The sequence below is a fragment of the Palaemon carinicauda genome, chromosome 17 (assembly GCF_036898095.1).
Source record: "Palaemon carinicauda isolate YSFRI2023 chromosome 17, ASM3689809v2, whole genome shotgun sequence".
NCBI classification, from domain to species: Eukaryota; Metazoa; Arthropoda; class Malacostraca; order Decapoda; family Palaemonidae; genus Palaemon; species Palaemon carinicauda.
The window spans coordinates 69,512,449-69,534,578 of record NC_090741.1 but is presented as its reverse complement, the minus strand read 5'-3'; the positions used below and the strand labels follow the sequence as shown (position 1 = coordinate 69,534,578).

The window sequence follows — 22,130 nt, the reverse complement described above, 5'->3', positions numbered from 1 at the left end:
AAGACAAAATGGATGCCTCTCCCACTCTGCTTGCACGTGGTCTTGAGGTGGAGGACCATCAGGTTCCACCAGATTTCATAGGCCTTTAGAAGACTCACACCTTAGAAGGGATGAATGCACAGAAGCCCACCCTAGTGAATGCCCATGCTAATACCGTATATACATTTGAAGCTGAGAACTGACATGGTCACATACTTACTTGATCTTGATAAGGGGACATATGACAAGTGATCATAACCCCTTTCCATTAAACTAGGTGATTCTCTCATATCAAGTTTTTATGAGCACTTGTAAAACAGAAAGTTTACCAATTACACTGGATCCCTTTGACTAAGTGCCTGGAGGTGCCTCCCTATGATGTTAACAAGTCCCTTGTAGTGCATTTTTTCTAGTTGAGTTTTCATAGAAACTTGTTCTGGCTCAAGAGTCTATTAAGCTTTAGCATCCTAATGCCAAATTTTATAGGAGGTAAAGGATTGATTTATCCCATTGCTCATTTGGCATGAATAGGAAGAGGACAATTTAAAGTGGAGATGAAAACTCCGAACTGGTTCATAATGTACAATGGTTTGCATTCTCGTAAAAACAAATGAGAAATTTTAAAAGTAATTTGCATAACCACTCATCCAACCACCAATAAACTAATGTACATTGTTACGAAGCTTGAAAAACCTTTTTACAGTTTGGGCCAGGAATGTTTCTAAATACAGTATAAGACTTTATGAGATAAAGATAATTTTAGATATTTGGCGCATCACATTTAAGAGGCTTTATTTTTTATCCGTAGGGAACTCCGAAACTCAAGACTAGTGAAGAAGAAATAATTGATGATAGATTGTCTGGTATGCCTCGCAGATCCAATAGAAAAGCCAGCTTGCCTACCAGGTAAGTTGTCCTGCAAAGTTGGTGTATAATTACAGGTTTTTTCTCAATGGTGTATACAGTTCGATGGATCTAGATTGAGTTTTATTTTCTAAATACTATGCAGCTATAGTGTAATTAAGTGTGGGATAACAGTTATAAATTAGAAAACACAACTGTTTAATCTTGGTTACATTGGAACTGTTTCCCTTACAGTATATCTTTTAAGTAATTACAGTATTTATTCCTTCCATTTTAGAATTTTTCCCTTTAATTAGATAATCAGACTGAATGTCACTGATTCCATTTTTTTTTATTTAAATTAGGATGTAAAACAGGATACTGTACGTAACATAAACTCGAACAAGTTAGAGAGCTAAGAGAAAGCAGAAAAAAAGTAAAATGGTATAATTAGTGCAGCTGGGACTGAATAGGTACTGGAAAGAATCAGTACTGTTTAGATTTGACTGCATAAAGGGCACTGTAAGCAGTACTCATCTGAGGGTATTTGTGTCAGTGATATGGCAGCTTTGAACATATGTATACAGTGAAAATTATTTCTATGAATCTCCCCAGACATTCGAATGGGTTCTTTCTCAAAGCTTGCTTATACTGTATTGACGTTTACCCTAAAAATTAAAAAAATTCCTGTTTCCTTTCCTTTTAATAAGCTTAGGCCTCTAATATAGTTTTGAGACAATCTAGCAGCTAATGGCCATAATCACAGTGTGGGTGAGCTAACGTCTTTTGTCTTTCAGTCTCTTCTTCGATCTGGTACAGTATTAGTAAGCTTACTTTACTCCATTGTATTCTCCAGATAAAGCTGTTTTGGTTATTAGTGATTGCCACTGATATCATTTCCTGGACTCTTAATAATTACTGTGTAGTTTGTTCAAGGTAATGTTTTCTGGGTGGTCAGGATTTGCATTCTCTTTGTATTTCGTGCAATACCGTATTGTGATTTAGATAGTCGTTATAAAGAATGCAAAGGCCTTGATGTTCTTATAGGAAAATATATAGAGATGCTGTTGACCAAATTAAAAGTTCCAAACGGAAAAGATACTAACTTGATTAAAAGTATATCCTGAGAAGACAAGTTAATTTGTAGTGGAGAGGATGACTATAATGCCACTCTAGCCATAAATGAGTCTGGTTATGATAGTGATGATCTTTAAGAGTTCTTTCCATCTTAAGCTTCTTTTTTGCAATCGCAAAAGGCCCATGTATCAATTTAGGCCGTATAACTTGACCTACCCAGTTTTTAACCATAGCCTAATTCGTCAAGCTTTGCCTAGTGATTCTAGTGCACCACTCTGTAAGGGTTCTGTTGGTGCACTGTTTATAACAGAGTCAAGATCCTGTCTTAAAGCCTCATATTCTTTATTGACTGTGGATCTTTTGTTGGGCAAACCCTTGCATTTTTAGAAAATAGTCCACTATGTTAAACCACTAAATATTGAGTCAGATAACTGAGCTGGTAGATAGGATCCTAATATACCTCAGGATGAAGTAAGCACTCATAAACAACTAATTTATATATAAGTGGCATGGTGTATTGTATGATTCCCTTGGAGCAAAGCATTGAACGCTTGCATTATGTTTCGAATAACTATATCTTTGGGGGTTGTTATATTCCTCCTTTTATCATAGTAAGCAATGATGATCAACTTCTTGACAGCTATTTTATTGACGGAGTATTGTATATTCCTTGCGGAACAGGAAAAGCATCAAAAATAATTTGAAATGGTTATTTTTAAGCTTCAAAGAGTTGTATGTTCAAATCATAATTCAAATTGAAGTGAGATTGGCTCATGCAGGGTAGACCACTAAGAATTCTTAATGTCTATCAAGTTAGTAAACTAGATCCTTATATCATGCCACTTGCTAAAGTAAGCCCTTATGATCTACCACTTTTAGCTATACTAGTTTGATAAGTGAAATATTGTTTGATTCCTGTAGGTAATCTTGAATTGTTTTTGAAGCTTCCATCATGTTTCAGGGAGGTCTAGTGTTCATGTGATATAAAAAAATATATATATACATAAACAAGAACAGATGTCATATAGTTGTTATCTGCCATAGTCATGTAAAATGTCGTTTTTTATTAAGATGGTATATAAGAAGAAAGAGGGATCTATATCTATCTATCTAAATAGGTCATTTATGTATATACTGTACATACATACCTTTGTAAAGGACTTGCCTCCTCGGGAAATCAAGGAACTATGTCTCACCTGTAAGTACTGTAGTATAAGAACATTGTATATGAAAAGCAATGGATCGCGCCTTCATTTTGGAAAAGTACACATGCTAATACTAGAGCCAAAATTCACCTCCCATGGAGAACCTTGTACATGAAAACAAACAAATGACACTGTCAATTTGAAAAAAGTTACATGCCAATGCTTAACCCTTTAACCCCCGTGGTATTTGGAAATTTCCAACCCTTAACCCCCAAGGGGTTATTTTTTTCCCAGCACATTTTGCAGTATATTTTCTTTAAATTGCTCTAACAGCCTTAATTTTTGTCATAGAGAGGTCAGGTTGGTCTCATTCTCTTGGAAAATGCCTGAATTTTCTCAAAAAATTATCAAAAAATATGAAAAACCAATTTTTATAGCATTTTTTTGCAAGGACGTACCGGTATGTCCATGGGGGTAAAGGGATGGCTTTTGTGAAACGTACCAGTACGTCCTTTGGGGGTAAAAGGGTTAAGAGTATGTCCTTGATGCAAACTATCAGAAAAACATGCATGAGAAGTTTAAACAAATAAGCTTTCAAATACTGTATGACCAAAATGAAATACAGTTCTTAAGATGTGGCAATCTCCTTGCCTTTGAGATTTTTACAATCTTTTTGCGTTTATGCGAGATGTATGTAGTTGCATACTTTTATAACTGAAGTATAATACCAAGTAAAACAATGGTGTTTTCATGTTATGATTAAACTCATTTTTCATTTGTGTTAAATTTCTATCTATATTAATATTTAGATTCTTGTAGGTGCATGAGATGTTTTAAAAAAGGATTATTCATTTTCTACTTTAAAATAGATACAGAGACACAATAGCTGGACAAGATTTTGAGAAGCTTCTTGACGTAAATGTGAAAGAGGAAGACCCAGATGACGGCGACATGGATGACACGGACGTTGACTACAGGTATAATGGCACTTACATCAAGCCATCTCTATTAGGCGTCACTCCCGAAGATTACAGAGAGAAGGAAGATTTGGAAAAAATGTCAGACGATGGCACCAGTATTATTATAGCTGCCGAACCTGCCGAGCAGCCTTCGGATCTCCCAGTTTCTGTTAATATTGAGGTTGATTTTCAGGATGGTAAGAATTGTTGTAATAAGTATCTAGAGAAATTTTTGTACTGTTTGCCTAAAATTATTTACATCTTTATGGAAAATCCAGCTAACAATTTTATTTGGCAATTTTATAAGTTTACAAGCCATTTTCTAGGTTACAGCTGGTACCTTTAGAGAATGGGCAGCTTTTATCCATTTTTTATTTTTTTCTCAAAATAGTATTCGTGCAATATTTTGCTAAATTAAAATGTTATTATTTAATTCCAATTGGTACAGGCTAATGATCAATAACCTTAAGGATGCATGCAATATATTTATCTGTTGTTCATGTTATCTACTCCGTTGCAGCTTAACTTTTCCCACCAATATATGCAGTGTCATGAGATAAGAGATGAAATACTGGCTATTGACATTTTTTTTCTGTTATCTGTAGTCTTTTTTTTTGGCAACCATTGTGGGAGATGTTGCTTTTTTTCTTGTAATTTTCACAACAATTATTCCATATTGTATCTGGGCAATCGTCCATTTTTTATTCACATTTTAGTTTCCTCCTTGACTGTTATCTAGTGATCTTAAATGAAATGTTTATTTCAGAATCTTTTATCACATACTGTGAACTGGATTTTCCTATTTTTTATTGTTAACTTTTTTATGCCTTCATTCATATGATTTATAATAAAACTGTAAAGAGAATAAGTCTTTTTCATTTGTATATCAAATAAGGCATTATTTTCAAAATGAAATCTACTTGAAAGTGTAGATAAATACACTAGAATTTTTCCATTTACCTTTAATAAGTATTTTTTATACAGATTTATTGTGAAAACGAGAATTATTTTTTTAAAATTCAACCTATTACTTTTATTGGCCTTATTGTTTATCATGAAAAAGCAAATGGTCCCTATGAGTAATTGGGTTATTAAAAAACAAAGTTATTGCTGTTTGGAATCGTTCTTAGAAGAATTGTACTCGACAGATTTCAAAGTTGTATGTTACTAGTTCAGGAACTCAATGTGCATGAAATATGATTGTTATTCAGTAACAAATGAACACATCATTACTACATTTTTAGTTTTTTTATTATGTAGATTACCTTAATTCTAGGCATTATTCAAGGCTTATTTCTGTGATCCTTAACATGTGCCTATTTCAGATGGGAACATTACACTACGTGGGATGGAAGATTTTCCTCGTGATAGAAAGCGTTTGGTTCCATCAGTCCAAGTAAGTTTCCTTTTGGATGTATTTTGCAATTTATAGTTTCCAAGTTTCCCATTGTTTGTGTAGCTTAATCTTTTTCTCTTATTGGAGTTTTGTGTAATTTATTATTTGGTATTCCTATCTTAGGTGAAACCAAGTTCATTTGGTTATGATATTATAATTATGATTATTATTACTAACCAAGCTGCGACTCTAGCTGGAAGACCAAGATGCTACAAACTAAAGGGCCCCAACAAGGAAAGAAGCCCATTGCAGTGAGGAATTGGAGACAAAAGAATATAATGATTCTGAAATAGTAAAAAAATTGAGGAAACTAATTTATTAAGATAAATATTTATGATTATTAGATAAATAAAATAAAGTATGAGATAAGACCTATGTCAACCTGCCCATTAATAACGCATTTGTACCATTTAAACTTCTGAAGTTCCAATGATTCGTATATGTGATCGGAAAGATTGTTGGACAGTTTAGTTACAATTTAGTCACAGTGCTGTTTAGTATTGTCTTCTGAGAAAAAGGCACTACCATCAGAATTAACTGCATAAAATGTATTATGTAGTGGTTGGTATAGTCTAGAAAAGTCTGAATACAAAGGATAGTCAGAAATATGAAAAATCTTATATATCATGCACAGAGGGATTATTGGACAACAGTGCCAAAGATTAATATTCAGATGTGAGAGAAGAATTTTAATACAGTTTTCGTTGATTAAGAAAAAAACAGCTACTGAAGACCAAGCAGAAGAACAATATTAAAAACATCTATCTGTCTATCAAGGCACTTCTGCCAATTAGGGGGTTAGCAGACAAAAAAGATAAACAAAAGGAGAACTTTTCTTCTCTTAGCTCCTCCCAGCCTGACGAATGTCTCAACCAATTTTGGTTGATACTGCTAGGGTGCCACAGCCCACCCTCCCCCGTTATCCACCATAAATGAAGCTTCATATGCTGAATTCCCTAATGCTGCTACCTCATCAATCACCAATTTGACCGGAGGAAGTGGCAGGGTCTATCAGAGCTTTGTCACAATCGCTCGCCATTCATTCCTATTTCTAGAACGCTCTTTTGACTCTAACATTTATCCTGCCTTGCCTAGAGCTTTCTCCACTTCATCCATCCACCCAAACCTTGGCTTTTCTCTTGTACTTCTTCCATCAACTCTGGCACTTGTCACCATCTTCAGCTGATGGCAATTTTCCATACTCTCTATATGGCCAAACCACCTCAGCACATTCAAATCCACTTTAGCTGGTAATTTACTTCTACACCTGTTCTCACTCTCAATACTTCGTTCCTAACTCTATCTAATCGAGATAAACCAGCCATACTCCTCAGACACGTCATCTTGAACACATTCAATTTCTGTCACTCCATCAATTTCATTCCCCACAACTCCGATCCTTACATCACAGTTGGTACAATAACTTTCTCCTTCAGAACTCTCTTTACATTCATTCCTAACCCTCTATTCTTTACCACTCCCTTCACTGCTCCCAACACTACATTCTTCATTCACTCTCTGACGTACAACTGCTTCACTCCACCAAGTACTTAAACTGATCTACTTCCTCCAGTAACTCTATACAACTTAGCACCACCCTCCCTTTTCGTGTATCTCATAGCCTTACTCATATTCACATTAACTCTACTTCCTTCTCTCACACACCCTACCAAACTCTGTCAAAAATTTTCTGAAGATGGACAGGTTTCCAAAAATCTTGATAGACTTTCTTTGTCTGATTTTTTTTGTAATTGAAGAAGAGACAGACCTGATATATTTCTAAAAAAAGTTAATTTACAGTAAAACTCATTGCCTAGAATATTAGATGATCTGTGTGTGATTAAATAACATTGTTAATGAGATAATTGGTTGGAGAGGATCCAGAGTTCTTGACCTTCATACTACCATAATTTTGAGTCATGTTAAAGTATAAGTTCATCCTTCAAAATTTTGCGCTATGTTATAGATCTTTGTTAAAGGATTCAGCAACCAAAGCTATACATTCAGATTGGATTGATGCAAAGAAAATAGGATTATATGCATAATCAATAAACTTGTTTCAAGGCTAAACCACTCATCATTCATGTATAGTATTAAAAATATAGTGTCAATAAGAATTCCCTGAGGAACACCAAATAATACAGTCACTTTGGTATTCATCAACAGTTACGCTTTGTAATGACACTAATGATTAAAAATTCAATGAAGATCTTAAGAAATGACTTGCCAAATCCCCATCTGTTTTAGTACTCATGATTAAAGACATTAAAATCAAGACTAATCTTAACCATAATCAAACAATTCCTTTACAACAACAGAGATTTTAAGAACATCATAAGCTCCAAAGCTCTTTCAAAATCTAAACTGCAGGAGTAGGGAACTGTTGATTACTTTTAGCACATACATTCTGACAATTTGTCAATGGGAGTTGAATAAACTTTAGGTAATGTGGGAGTTATGGAAATTGAACAGTAATTAGGTGTGCTAGAACTATAACACATTTAACTAATGGAGTAACAATATCAGTTCCCCAATTGCAAAAGTGTTTTGCAAGCTTCTAAAAAATAAGACAACTTACGAGTTAAGATATCAACTGTCTTTATAGAATACCAAGGGAAATCACTGTTTAAGTTTACACCTTCAAAAGTATCAAGATAACGTAAGATACATAATCATCACCATCATCATCTCCTCCTACGCCTATTGACGCAAAGGGCCTCAAAGTAAGATAGAGTAGTTTTAAATTCATTGGACTGAAAAGTTTAACTATTCAGTTTAGCTTCAGGGAAAAAAGAATGGGACATTGAGTATTTCATTGCTTGTTTTACTGTCAAACACATCAGCTAATATGAACGATTTTACCTTTGGGTAATGAGTGACAACAATCTGGTTTAAGCGGAGGAACTAGGTTCATGGTTGGGTCCATGCTTTTTATGTTTGTGTCATTGATTATTTTAAAGGCTTTTTATAATTATTTTACGTTTTCAAAATCTAAACCTTATTGTTTATTTTGAATATTTAGAATTACTTGCAGATACCTTTATACAGAACAGTACTATATGTATGGATTTTAGTTTGTGTAACCATTGATATTGATTTAATTAATTTTTGCTAATTTTTGAGATTTATCATAAATCATCTTATTTCTTTCTTTTATATCTTCAGTGAAGTGCTTTATGTAATGTTTTCTTTAGATATTATAAGAATGTCAAATGATCATTAAATAGATAATTGATGTAGTACCAGCGCGTATAACAAAGGATTTACTTTTGAATACTTTTTAGATTACAAGCGTGGGAGAATCTGTAAGCATTCCACCAAAAACGTCCTTTAGTGAACCAACTCTATTCCGTAAAAAGAGAGGGGCCAAGAAGAAGGTCAAGTGGTCTTGTGATATCTGTGGAAAAGGTTTCTTGCATAAAGGAAGATATGTCCTTCACACGTAAGTACAGTAAATGTAGTATAGTCCAGCATTATTTAAAAAATTATTTTGGTGGCTCTCACACATTTTTAAGAACTGTGATTTTTATTACCTGATTAGCTTAAATTCAGGGTCTTTATAACTATTCCTGATTCAAAAGATTATTTGCCAACTGGTTGGCAGCACTGAGCATCTGTCTCAGGATCCTGAGGTACAGTGCTGCAAAGTAGCCCCTTTCTTTTTTTTTGTGTACAGTATGTATCTTCTTGGTAAACTCATTATTTTATTGCACTAGCTCTTAGAAAAGTTTGTTAAAATTCCAGGCTATTTTGCTGCTCCTCTGGAAAGTACTAAACAGAAGAACAATTTAAATTGCAGTTTGTTCCAACACGAATACTTACCTCGAACTACTTTCTTAGGAGTTACCTGTAACCTCCTCTCTACCGACCAGAGTTTTGTGTAGGGTACCCTCTATCCCGTTTTCTATGGAGGCCTACCCCCGGCATTAAAGAATGTGCCCCGAGGGTAGGCTTATCGCTAGGTCGATGTCCGCCCGGGTCAACAGCTCCAGTAAGTTCTCTGGTCGCGACGTGTCAACACGTCGCCCTCGTTCTCTATCGATCCTTTGTGTGCGTTCTGTGTGTCCCACGTGTTCCCCGCGTGGTAACTTGTGTTTCCTGTGTAATGTTCCCGGGTGTTCCTGTGTGTTCACCTTCCACCCTTGTGCTTACCCAGTGTATTCCTTGATTCCCTTCGTGCTTGTGTCTTGCGTGTGTGCATTATGGAGCAAATCCGCCGTTGTCCTGGGCCTAGAGCCGGTAAATCGTGTGGAGCGTTCCTCTCCAAGCCTGAAGTGGACCCTCACTCCCTTTGCTCCTCCTGTAGGGGAAGGGTTTGTTCGTCATCAGATACGTGCCCCGAGTGTGTAGGTTGGAGTGATATCCAGTGGGTACGTTACGGAACTAAAAAGAGGAAATCGTCGAAACGTTCCCCCAGGAAAGCTAGCGTTACTTCGCCGCTACCATCACCCAGTGAGCGGTCCGACGTGGCCTCTGTTTCGCCGTCCCCTACACAGAGTAGGGGCCAAGGTAAGTCTGTCGTGGAGAAAGAACAAAGCGATCTTCCCCAAGAGTCTAGTGAAGGTGCAGTGGCAGTTGCGGGTCCTTCTAGAGCTAGTGAAAAGCCCAGTAGTGCGTCCGGAGAGTCGGCCCTTGTGCTCGGGGGGCACGTGTCCTCCGATGACCCCTTGTGGGGTAGTAACGTTATGTCTGTGTCTTCGTCTCCTTCGTGGGCCTGTGCTTCAGGGTCTTCGGTAGGCGGCGACAACCAAAGTAAGTTACGATCTACGGGTAATGATACCTTCGGTTGGAAGCTTCCGAAGACACCAGGTAGGTCCCCGTTACGAATGGAAGAGGGCCTGGATCCCTGGCTTCCTAGCATGGAGCGTCATTCATCGTTCCCGACCCCTCTCACGGAAGTCCCCGAGGATTTCCTTCAACCGTCGACCTCGGGCACTCAACGAGTTACGAAGTCCCCCGCGGTCCCCGCTACCGCCCGCCATACGGTAAGTGCAGTGTCGTCGGGATCTTCAGAAGATTATTACTCGTCGGGGGAAGAAGCCAGGAGAAAACATCGCCGTCGGAGAGAGCGGTCTAGGAGCAGGCGTTCCCGTTCTAGGTCGCGCTCCAGGTACAGCAGGAAGCGCTCCCGCTCTCCAGGGCGTAAGTACAGAAGGAGTAGGTCTCCGGATGGCGATTGGGTCTTCGTACCCCGTGAGACAAGAGTACGTTGTTCCCCGGACCGCCGGTCCAGGGAGTTCTCGCCAAGGATACCTTCCTCCAAACACGGCTTTGACCCTCGCAAGCAAGTTCGCGAGAAGGACTCTACAGGTAGGCGTAAGTCCTCGAAGCCTCCGTTTCACCCCGCCCAGCGGGGGGAAACGCGCTTCTTTTCGGGCAACCTGGCCGAACCAGCCCAGCTGGTGCGGCCTTCGGGTTGGAAGGAACGGTTTCCGCTGTCGGGTCAGCCCACGGGAACCGCGTCCTCGTCACCCAGAGCCCTTGAGCGGACGCGAGTCCTCGCTGAGTCAGCGATGCCTGCATTAACCCCTGCCCCTGGTGCGGGCGCCCCCGCTGATGAAGTCCAGTACCTCGGTAGGACGGCGCCCCTGGCCCCAAGAACTAGACGTCCGGTCGGTGTGCCCGGCAACCCAGCTCCCCGGTCTCAAGCCGAGACCTCGGCTGACGGGAGGGAGGGTTCCCCAACGGAGGACTCGGCCTATAGGAGGGTGGTTGGCCTTATCAGGAGGCACCATAAGATTGAGGAACCTGCAGCTACTGACGAAGACTACTGGAGGTCCAGCCTTTTACGGATAATGCAGACCCCTACCCAACCTAAGACGTCTCTAGCGCTTCCTCTAGCCCGAGATCTGGTCCTAGGGCAAGAGTATGTGGACAAAGTGGTGGCTAGTAATGCCGAGGCCCCCAAAACCCAGAGTTCCTCAAAATTGCTCCAGGGCCTCAAGACTCAAGGTAAGGGATATGTGCCAGAGGGGCGTCGTCCAGGCCCCTGTAAAGTGGAACCTTCCCTTGACATCCTGGGTCAGGGCGTCTCAGAGGAGAGAGCCTCTTCGGCCCCAGTTTGTTTTTCTCCATCGGAGGCCTCCATGATGGAAGAAATGTCGAGGGATCTGGTGAACGTCTCCTCTTGGCTGGACTGGTGGGCTTCCACCTTAGTAGGAGTGCAAGCCTCGTTCGACCCCGCAGACCCTGACCAGCAGAACCTCCTGAGGGAACTTATTACCTCCGGGGGTAAAACCTTGAAGTTCTTAACGTACCAGTCGCTCGCCTTGACAGCGAATTGGGTACTCCGCAAAAGAGACACCGTCCTGGCTAAGGTGTCCCGGAAGGTCCCAGACAGGGAAGCGCGGGCCATGAGGAGCCTGCCCTTGTGGGGGGACTCCTTGTTTCCCCTAAAAGAACTAGAGACCATTATGGAGAAGGTCTCGAAGCGGAAAGATTCGAACACCCCCAGGCCTACGCCTTCTAGGAGACCGCCCTACAAGAGGTCCGTCTCAGATAGTGCCGCGACGGCCCAGGCCTCTCCCAGCACGACGAGGAGAGAGGCTCCCTCTTCCTCCTGGTCCTCAGCGCCTCAGCCCCCCCGTAGGGGGGCTCCAGCATCCTCAAGCTCCTTCAGAACAGGTTATTCTGCCTCTAGGAGAGGCCGTTCAGGCCGCCCCTCCAGAAGGAGATAGAGTGGGAGGCCCCCTATCCCCGCCCAAGCCTCGGGTTGGGGGATGCCTCAGACTACATTGGCAAGCATGGAAGGCTCACGGAGCGGAGCCTTGGACAGTGTCCGTACTGAAGGAGGGCTACAGACTACCGTTCTTAGCAGAACCACCCCCTCTAATCCCGGCCAGCCGGGCGGAATGGCTGGCTCCCAAAGACCCGTTGAAGAAGACCGCCCTTCAAGAGGAGGTGTCCTCCATGTTAGAGAAGGGCGCCATGGAAGAAATTCTTCTCCCAGGCCCGGGTTTCTACAGTCGCCTGTTCCTGGTAGAAAAAGCGACGGGGGGGTGGAGGCCGGTTATAGATCTGTCGGCTCTCAACAAGTTCATCAAGAAGACAGACTTCAAAATGGACACTCCGAAGTCAGTCCTATTGTCCTTGAGGGAGAAAGATTACATGATGACCATAGACCTCAAGGACGCCTACTTCCAAATTCCGGTCCACCCCTCGAGTCGAAAGTTTCTCAGGGTGAAATGGGGTTCCCAGATCCTGCAATTCAAGACCCTTTGCTTCGGATTGTCAACAGCGCCCCAGGTGTTCACGAGAGTCTTCACGTCTGTCTCAGTCTGGGCTCACGAACGAGGCATTCGCCTCATCCGATACCTGGACGACTGGTTGCTTCTTTCCTCCTCGAAGGACCTCTTGGAGGAACAAGGGATGAAACTCCTCCAGTTTTGCAAGGATCTGGGCATCGTGATCAACCCGGAGAAATCAAACCTATCTCCATCCACCAGAATGACCTACTTGGGAATGACGTTAGATACCATTCTGGGAAAAGCCTTCCCTTCGGGAGACAGAATAAACAACCTCATAGAAATCATTCGGCCGTTCCTATCGGGACGTCCCAGGAGAGCAAAAGACTGGCAGAGACTGATAGGTCACCTGGTCTCATTGGAGAAACTAGTTCCCCAAGGGAGGGTAAGGCTCAGAGCCGTGCAATGGAACCTGAAGAACCTCTGGTGCCAACTGGACTCGCAACAAGTCCTAATCCCAGTTCTACCAAACACGAGGCCCTCCCTGGAATGGTGGCATTGCCGGTCGAACTCACTCAAGGGGATGCCCTTCGCGAGCGAACCCCCCGAGTTACTACTGTTCACAGACGCCTCCAACCAAGGATGGGGAGTCCATCTCCTCGACGAAACAGCACGAGGGACCTGGTTGGACGGAGAAAAGGAACTCCACATCAATGTCCTGGAGTTGAAGGCAGTCCAGAAGGCTTGCCTACACTTCGCAGATCTTCTAAAGGGAAACACCGTGGCGTTGATGTGCGACAACGCCACGGTAGTAGCATACATAAAGAAGCAAGGAGGCTTGAAGTCGAAGGAGTTGTGCGATCTCACCATGAAAATTCTAGATTGGGCAGAAGAGAACCAAGTGGTGTTGTTAGCAAGGTTCATTCCCGGGAAGAAAAACGTGCTGGCCGACGGTCTCAGCAGAGTGGGCCAGATAGTAGGGACAGAATGTCCCTCCTTCCAGAAGTAGCCAAGCTCATCATCCAACGTTGGGGTTCCCCGGTGATGGACCTCTTTGCAACAAAACTCAACGCCCAACTCCCCGTATATTGTTCTCCTGTACCAGACCCGAAGGCAGCCTTGGAAGACGCCTTTCAGCACAAGTGGGACAATCTAGACGTGTACGCTTTTCCCCCTTTCACGTTGATAAGGCAGGTGCTCAACAGAGTAAGGACAGCCCGAAACCTAAAGATGACTTTGGTAGCGCCCTGGTGGCCGGAGAGAGAGTGGTTCGCGGACCTATAAGACCTGGCGAGTCAACCCCCGTGGCCTTTGCCCGACAGGTCAGACCTTCTGCATCAACCTCATTTTCTCAGGATCCACGACAACCCACTCTCCCTACGTCTTCACGCCTGGAGACTATCGAGCGACTCCTGAAGAAAGAAGGATACTGTATTCTTCATCCACTGCTAAGAGAATGTCGCTATACCTGAGAAAGTCTTCAGCCGCGGTCTACCAGGCTAAGTGGGCCTCCTTCACGAAGTGGTGCTCTGAGAGGCACATTAAGCCTCTTAAGGCCTCTGTCCCAGACATAGCAGATTTTCTGGTGTTTCTCAGAGACAAGATGGGAATGTCAATCCCAGCCATAAAAGGAGTTCGGGCCGCCTTAGGCCAAGTCTTCTTCCTGAAGGGCATCGACCTGGGGGCCTCTAGGCACATAGCGATGCTTGTCAAGAGCTTCGAGCAGTCCTGCCCCCCACAGGCGAGTAGGGTGCCCCAGTGGGACTTAGCTAAGGTCCTGAAGATGTTGTGTGGCCCCCCCCTTTGAACCTTTGAAAGATATCGTGGACAGGGATCTCACTCTCAAGGCCGTCTTCTTGCTGGCCTTGGCGTCCGTTAAGAGAGTGGGTGAGATCCATGGTCTGTCATATGACGTTTCTCATTCGAAGGGGTGGAAAGAAGTATCCTTCAAGTTCGTTCCTCCTTTTGTGGCGAAGACCCAGAACCCGGCAGTTTGGGATCCGAAGTTCGAAGGTTTCTCAATACCAGCCATCCCTAGGACGGGTAATTTGGAGGATTTGAAATTATGCCCTGTACGGACCATTAGGAAATACCTTGAAAGAATGGCTCATCTCCGCCCAGGCATCTAGAGCTTCTTCGTATCCACAGGTATTACTAAGAAGCAAGTGTCCAAGAACACCATTTCCTTCTGGTTGAGACAAGTTATTGACAGAGCCTACAAGGAGGAAGGCCTGGCCGTGCCAGGACCCCCAAACCTCATGACATCAGAGGCATGAGCACGTCCTTAGCCTTTGAGAAAAACATGGCAGTGGGTCAGATCCTTCGGGCAGGTACTTGGTCGAACCAGTCGACCTTTACTGCCCATTACCTCAAGGACTACTCGAGGAAGTCCTTAGACGGGTTCTCCATTGGAACAGTCATCTCCGCCCTCCAAGTGGTGTAACGGTAAAAGCCCCAGGCTCAATCATGGATAGCAACCGGGAGACACAGGTGCGTTTCCTTCCATCCTACCCAGTTGCTCCCTAGCCTCATCGGGGAGTACCAACTTGTACCTTTGGATAACACGTTCTTCACGACTACGCTACTGGATGCAACATCAGAAGAAGTTTTTTCAAAGGGTGAGTACTTAGACACTAACGTGAGCTCTTTGTGTAGTTGCCCCCTCGTCCGTTTTCTAGTATGTACCGTTATTCCTGGGCCTCTTGGCCTCCGCTTACCGGGTCTGTAGGTCAGAATAGCACTCCCGCCTCCTAAAGTGTAAGTCTCCTAAGAAAGTAGTTCGAGGTAAGTATTCGTGTTGGAACAAATAAAAAATTTTAAGTAATTTTTATTTTTCCTAACATACTTACCGAGAACTACTTTCGGGTAATGGCCCTCCCTTCCTTCCCCGAGTGCCTCTCTTCCCTTGCAAGTATTGTGCTACTTCAATAGAACTTACTGGAGATGTTGACCCGGGCGGACATCGACCTAGCGATAAGCCTACCCTCGGGGCACATTCTTTAATGCCGGGGGTAGGCCTCCATAGAAAACGGGATAGAGGGTACCCTACACAAAACTCTGGTCGGTAGAGAGGAGGTTACAGGTAACTCCTAAGAAAGTAGTTCTCGGTAAGTATGTTAGGAAAAATAAAAATTACTTAAAATTTTTGATTTTTGGGGTAATTATCTGGTGAATTTGAATGTGACAAAATTGCTGTCAGACTCATGACTTGCAAACCTTTCACAGTGAGCAATGACATGTGTCAACTTACATATGATGACATTTTGTAGTGTAACCAACAAAAGAATAATGATAGGAAGTAACTGAAAATTTTATTAGAATTAATTTTCTGTATAGCTATATGAACAGATTATGCTCTAAGTGCGTTTTCGGATTCTCAAAGAATTACATGGGCAGATTGGTCTCCAAGGAGCTTCTTGTAAAATGCTAGAACAGGGAATCCAATATGACATAAATTGCCCTAGAAATTTTGTTTCCCCTGCTCTAGGGCCAATGTTTCAATGTGCCAAGCATGATGAATTCAGTGTACATAAGAGAGACCCATGAGTTCAGGCACTATTTAACTCCTCATAGCAACACACTAATGTTGAAATCATCTGGCTACAGATGACTCGTCATTACCAAGAACTAATGCTACTTGCACACTAAGTTGCACCAAGCAATTACTGTTTTAGATTGCTTTCAATGTTTGCTTTGTCTTTTTATGCAATTGGTTTCACTACCAGATGTCTAAGAAGGTGCAGGATATAATTTTACCTGGTACTGTAGGGCTGAAAGCAACTCGCAATTTTACATAAATAATGGGAAAAAAAACACACCACAGATTAAGATGCAGAGCATTGTCGCATACGTATTCGCAAAAGCAAACTGGACAATGTGCTGTACTGAATGGTACAGGAGGTTGGAGGGTGATCTTGCTGTTGTAGAGCCAGTCAACAGCCAGGATACTAAGCAATTTACTCTGATTGGTCATGTCTCCTACCAGCCTATAATGTGCCATGTATAAAATCATCAGGGCAAACTAGGCCACTCCTATGCTTTACAAGTTTAGTTTTTCATGCAGTTGCCCAATTTTTTCAATATTAATCTTACCCGATGATCATGTAGCTGTCAACTCTGTTGCCCGACAGAAATCTACGGTCGGGATACGCCAGCGATCGCTATACAGGTGGGGGTGTACACAACAGCGCCATCTGTGGTCAGGTACTCCAGTACTTCTTGTCAACACCACCTCAATTTTTCCTCTGTCGTGCCACCGGCTAGACCTACTTGGATACGCTGTTGATTCTGGAGTTATTGTTCACGATTTGGTGATGTATTTGCTCTAGAGTTTAGCCTTCGCTATTCAGGAAGCTTTATCATTAGCTTAGCAAGTTTTTGGAATTAATTTGATTTAATTTTGGTGACGAAGAGAGTATGAACTCTCTTTCACTTTTAAATGGCCGACCCTTCCCTTAGACGGAAGTTTTGGTGTCGAAGAGAGTATAGACTCTCTTTATTTTGCTTAACAAAGTTATAGATTTATTTTATATCTCTCCGCCTTTTACAGGCCTCTTCGATTAACTTCCTTTTATTATAAACTTATTAAAATTAATTTTTATGTTTGTTTTTATGCGACCTTTCCTAATAGTAGGCGGTCTTTTCTTGGAACCGAAGTTAATTAACATTGAGCCCGTCATATCGTTTTTACCTGTTAAGATTTTATGCTATTTTATGTTTTTGAAAGAATTTCTTTGATAGTCTCGTACTGTTTTCAAAGTTGAACTAACGTTTTGTTTTGTCTCCGCAGTTGTTGACGTTCAGAACGTTCAACTTGCGCTCTATCGTTACGATAGAGAGAGAGTATTCACGGTTTCACGTTGCAGTAAGAGTAAACCGATTCTAGCGTTTTGTTCATTCTTTCTTAGCTTAAATGGTTTTAATTCTAATAAAGGAACTTTTTATTTGGGAAATCTTTCAGTTTTTTTCCTTTAACAATAATATGTTTTAACGATATATATAATTGGGCTCATCTCTCAGGTTCTAAGTCAAGAGAGAGAGAGAGAGAGATAGAGACGGAGGGAGAGAGAGAGATAGAGACGGAGGGAGAGAGAGGAGGATAAACGTTTCGTTCAAGCGAGTAACGTTGTTATCGTTTTTGCTCTTCTCCCTAGTCTCTTTAGGGGAAGAAGGTAAACGTTTCTAGAGTTTTATTCTTGTTCTCAAGCTTTATGCGGTGAGAGATTTTAAACGTAGTTTATTTGATCTAGTGTTTAGTCTCTTTCCAGCCACTGAATTATTTATCTTTCATTAGATTTTTCTGTTACATTGTAATTCTGTTTTCGCAATTACTAACTTTTAAGGAAGGATAGAATTGCGTGTTTCAGGTACAAACCACTTAAAGTTTCGAGTTCAGTGAAATAAGTGCAAACAGAAATTCAAAAGTGATAAAGTGATAAGCGCAAAGTGTTACAGTGTTGCGTTCGAGGGTTCGTCTGTTCGTGCCAGTTGTTCGCCTAGTCTGGGACCTCTTACAAGCTCCCAAGCCCAGGGGAGAAGTAACGTCGAAGGACTTATGGGTTCATCAGGCCTTGATCGACGAACAGACGTTTCCCTCCGTGGTTTCGGGTGTACCCACTCACGTAGCCGACGTGATCACCCCACCCACACAAAGACGAGAGAGCCCATTTATTCCTCATCTGCGGAAGAGGTTTCTCGCAGAAACCATGGACCAAATCTTGCAGCTTTTAAGTGCAAGTCGGTCCCTTCCGCGCAAGTCCAACTCCTAGGTGTAGCCATTAGCACTGGGTCAGTTCGGACTTGCTGCAGTACGACAACTGCACACCTCCCAGAGAGGCAAGGTGGTACCGCAACAGGCAGTAACTCCGTCTGTTGCCGCACCAGCTGTTTTAGACCCTCAGTCTCAACGGACAGTAGCTCCGTTTGTTGTTGTCTTTCATAGACCCTAGTGGTCCATGCTGCAGACTATACAGTCTCAGCTTGCTCCTTCATACAGGAGTATCATGCTGGAAGGTTGACAATGTAGCCTGTTAACCTACAACCCGCCGAGGTTGTGCGCTCAGCAGATACTGCGGCTGCCTGCTCCCACCCTCCACCTGTGAGAGCTCCACCTCCGATGCGCAGTCCACCCTGCCAGACGCATGTTCTTGCTGCGCCTCCTGCTTTCATGCGTGAGTTGCCGCATCGGGAGTTGCCGGGTTCCAGCACTATGAGGCAACCTCCTCAACCCATGAGGCAGGAGCCTCATGCTATGCGGCAACCTCCTCTACCCATGAGGCAGGAGCCTCATGCTATGAGGAGCCTCAGGCTATGCGGCATCCTCCTCAAACCATGAGGCAGGAGCCTCATGCTATGCGGCAACCTCCTCTACCCATGAGGCAGGAGCCTCATGCTATGCGGCATCCTCCTCAAACCATGAGGCAGGAGCCTCATGCTATGCGGCATCCTCCTCAACCCATGAGGCAGGAGCCTCATGCTATGAGGAGCCTCATGCTATGCGGCATCCTCCTCAACCCATGAGGCAGGAGCCTCATGCTATGCGGCATCCTCCTCAACCCATGAGGCAGGAGCCTCATGCTATGCGGCAACCTCCTCTACCCATGAGGCAGGAGCCTCATGCTATGCGGCTTCCTCCTCAACCCATGAGGCAGGAGCCTCATGCTATGCGGCATCCTCCTCAACCCATGAGGCAGGAGCCTCATGCTATGAGGAGCCTCATGCTATGCGGCATCCTCCTCAAACCATGAGGCAGGAGCCTCATGCTATGCGGCAACCTCCTCAACCCATGAGGCAGGAGCCTCATACTATGCGGCATCCTCCTCAACCCATGCGGCATGAGCCTCATCCCTTGCAGCATGAGCCTCATCCCATGCAGCATGAGCCTCATACCATGCAGCATGAGCCTCATCCCATGCAGCATGAGCCTCATCCCATGCAGCATAAGCCGCATGCCATGCAACATGCTCTGCATACCTTACAGCATGCTCTACATACAGCATGCTCTGCATACCTTACAGCATGCTCTACATACAGCATGCTCTGCATACCTTACAGCATGCTCTGTATACCTTACAGCATGTGCATACCTTACAGCATGCTCTGCATACCTTACCGCATGCTCCTCAGTCACACATCTTTGGTTGTTGCCAACTCACAAGACTGTCAAGCAGTTTCATAACGTTGCCTTCTGGTCTGCTGCTTTTGCACCAGTGAAACCCTCACTGAGAGAACTTAGCTTTTCTCGGATATGGTTCCTGTAGATGAGAAAGTGCTATTCTCCCTCCTTCTGATATTCCCTTGAGGACTCTGTCATTTGGAGAGGAGCCTTAAGCTGCTTAGCCTCCTATAGACTTTTATTTAAGCATAACATGCTTCCAGGGAGGGTAATGGTTCCGCTTCAGTCGCTAACCCCGTCTGTTGCCACACCTGCTCCCATAGACCTTGAGCTTTGTTGCAAGACATGCAGTCCAAGCTTAGTCCTTGTTAGAGGATTTTTTGTTTATGGAGTCAGTGTGTCACGGGGAAGACGTTCAACAACCAGCAGAAGTGACTTGTTGTGACGCAGTGCGGCAACCTCAGTAACCCGATAAGGAGTTGTCTGTACGACCCAGACAGTCTAGACAGTTTCGGGTTGTCGCTGTACTTCCTCGCTTCCCCATGGTTGACAGTTCACAGACTGTGCAGCAGTACCATGATCTTGTGTCCGGCTCCGTCAGACGACTGGCTTTTAAGAGCTCCCACAAGTCGTCGCTGTCTGGAGATTCTCAGATGGACTATGGATCTGACCAAGGAACTGGGCCTCCTGGTCAATTTTGAGGAGTCCCAGCTCGTCCCATCCCAGACCATTGTCTACCTGGGTATGGAGCTTCAGAGTCGAGCTTTTCGGGCTTTTCCGTCGACCCCAAGGATCTACCAAGCCCTAGAATGCATCCAGAGCATGCTGAGAAGGAACCGATGCTCAGTCAGGTAGTGGATGAGTCTAACAGGGACACTTTCATCGCTGGCCCTGTTCATCGAGTTAGGGAGACTCCACCTCCGCCCCCTTCAGTATCATCTAGCTGCTCACTGGATAAAGGACATGACGCTAGAGACGGTCTCAGTTCCTGTTTCCGAAGAGAGGAGGTCTACTCTCACGTGGTGAAAGAACAGCTTTCTTCTCAAGGAAGTCTACCTTTGGCTGTTCAGAAACCCGACCGCCGTCTCTTCTCGGACGCATCAGACACGGACTGGGGTGCGACTTTGGACGGACAGGAATGCTCGGGAACATGGAATCAGGAGCAAAGGACACTTCACATCAATTGCAAGGAGCTGTTGGCGGTTCATCTGGCCTTGATAAACTTCAAGTCCCTCCAGCTTAACAAGGTGGTGGAGGTGGACTCTGACAACACCACAGCCTTGGCTTACATCTCCAAGCAGGGAGGGACTCATTCGTGGAAGTTGTTCTAGATCGCAAGGGACCTCCTCATCTGGTCAAAAGATCGAAAGCTCACGCTGGTAACGAGGTTCATTCAGGGCGATATGAATGTCATGGCAGATCGCCTCAGCCGGAAGGGTCAGGTCATCCCCACAGAGTGGACCCTTCACAAGAATGTTTGCAGCAGACTTTGGGCCCTGTGGGGTCAGCCAACCATAGATCTGTTCGCTACCTCGATAACCTAGAGGCTCCCGTTGTATTGTTCTCCGATTCCAGACCCAGCAGCAGTTCACGTGGATGCTTTTCTGCTGGATTGGTCCCATCTCGACCTGTATGCATTCCCGCCGTTCAAGATTGTCAACAGGGTACTTCAGAAGTTCGCCTCTCGCAAAGGGACACGGCTGACGTTGGTTGGCTCCGCTCTGGCCCGCGAGAGAATGGTTCATAGAGGTACTGCAATGGCTGGTCGACATTCCCAGGACTCTTCCTCTAGGAGTGGACCTTCTACGTCAACCTCACGTAAAGAAGGTACACCCAAACCTCCACGCTCTTCGTCTGACTGCCTTCAGACTTTCGAAAGACTCTCAAGAGCTAGGGGCTTTTCGAAGGAGGCAGCCAGAGCGATTGCCAGAGCAAGGAGGACATCCACTCTCAGAGTCTATCAGTCTAAAGGGGAAGTCTTCCGAAGCTGGTACAAGGCCAATGCAGTTTCCTCAACCAGTACCACTGTAACCCAGGTTGCTGACTTCCTGTTACATCTAAGGAACGTAAGATCCCTTTCAGCTCCTACGATCAAGGGTTACAGAAGTATGTTGGCAGCGGTTTTCCGCCACAGAGGCTTGGATCTTTCCACCAACAAAGATCTACAGGACCTCCTTAGGTCTTTTGAGACCTCAAAGGAACGTCGGTTGTCCACTCCAGGCTGGAATCTAGACGTGGTCCTAAGGTTCCTTATGTCATCAAGATTTGAACCTCTCCAATCAGCCTCTTTTAAGGACCTCACATTAAAAACTCTTTTCCTCGTGTGCTTGACAACAGCTAAAAGAGTAAGTGAGATCCACGCCTTCAGCAGGAACATAGTTTTCACATCTGAAACGGCTACATGTTCCTTGCAGCTCGGTTTTTTGCTAAAAC

At 43.8% G+C, this 22,130-nt stretch overlaps 1 protein-coding gene across 1 annotated transcript in view; it reads left to right on the top strand.

The window, feature by feature from the left end:
- The window catches only part of LOC137656857 (uncharacterized), a 94,399-nt gene that overhangs the window by 39,080 nt on the left and 33,189 nt on the right, over nucleotides 1-22,130 (top strand). Inside the window, exons 5-8 of the mRNA XM_068391217.1 lie at nucleotides 788-885; nucleotides 3,914-4,200; nucleotides 5,329-5,399; nucleotides 8,684-8,841. Coding sequence (XP_068247318.1) covers nucleotides 788-885; nucleotides 3,914-4,200; nucleotides 5,329-5,399; nucleotides 8,684-8,841 — 614 coding nt within the window. The remainder of the gene's footprint in view (nucleotides 1-787; nucleotides 886-3,913; nucleotides 4,201-5,328; nucleotides 5,400-8,683; nucleotides 8,842-22,130) is intronic.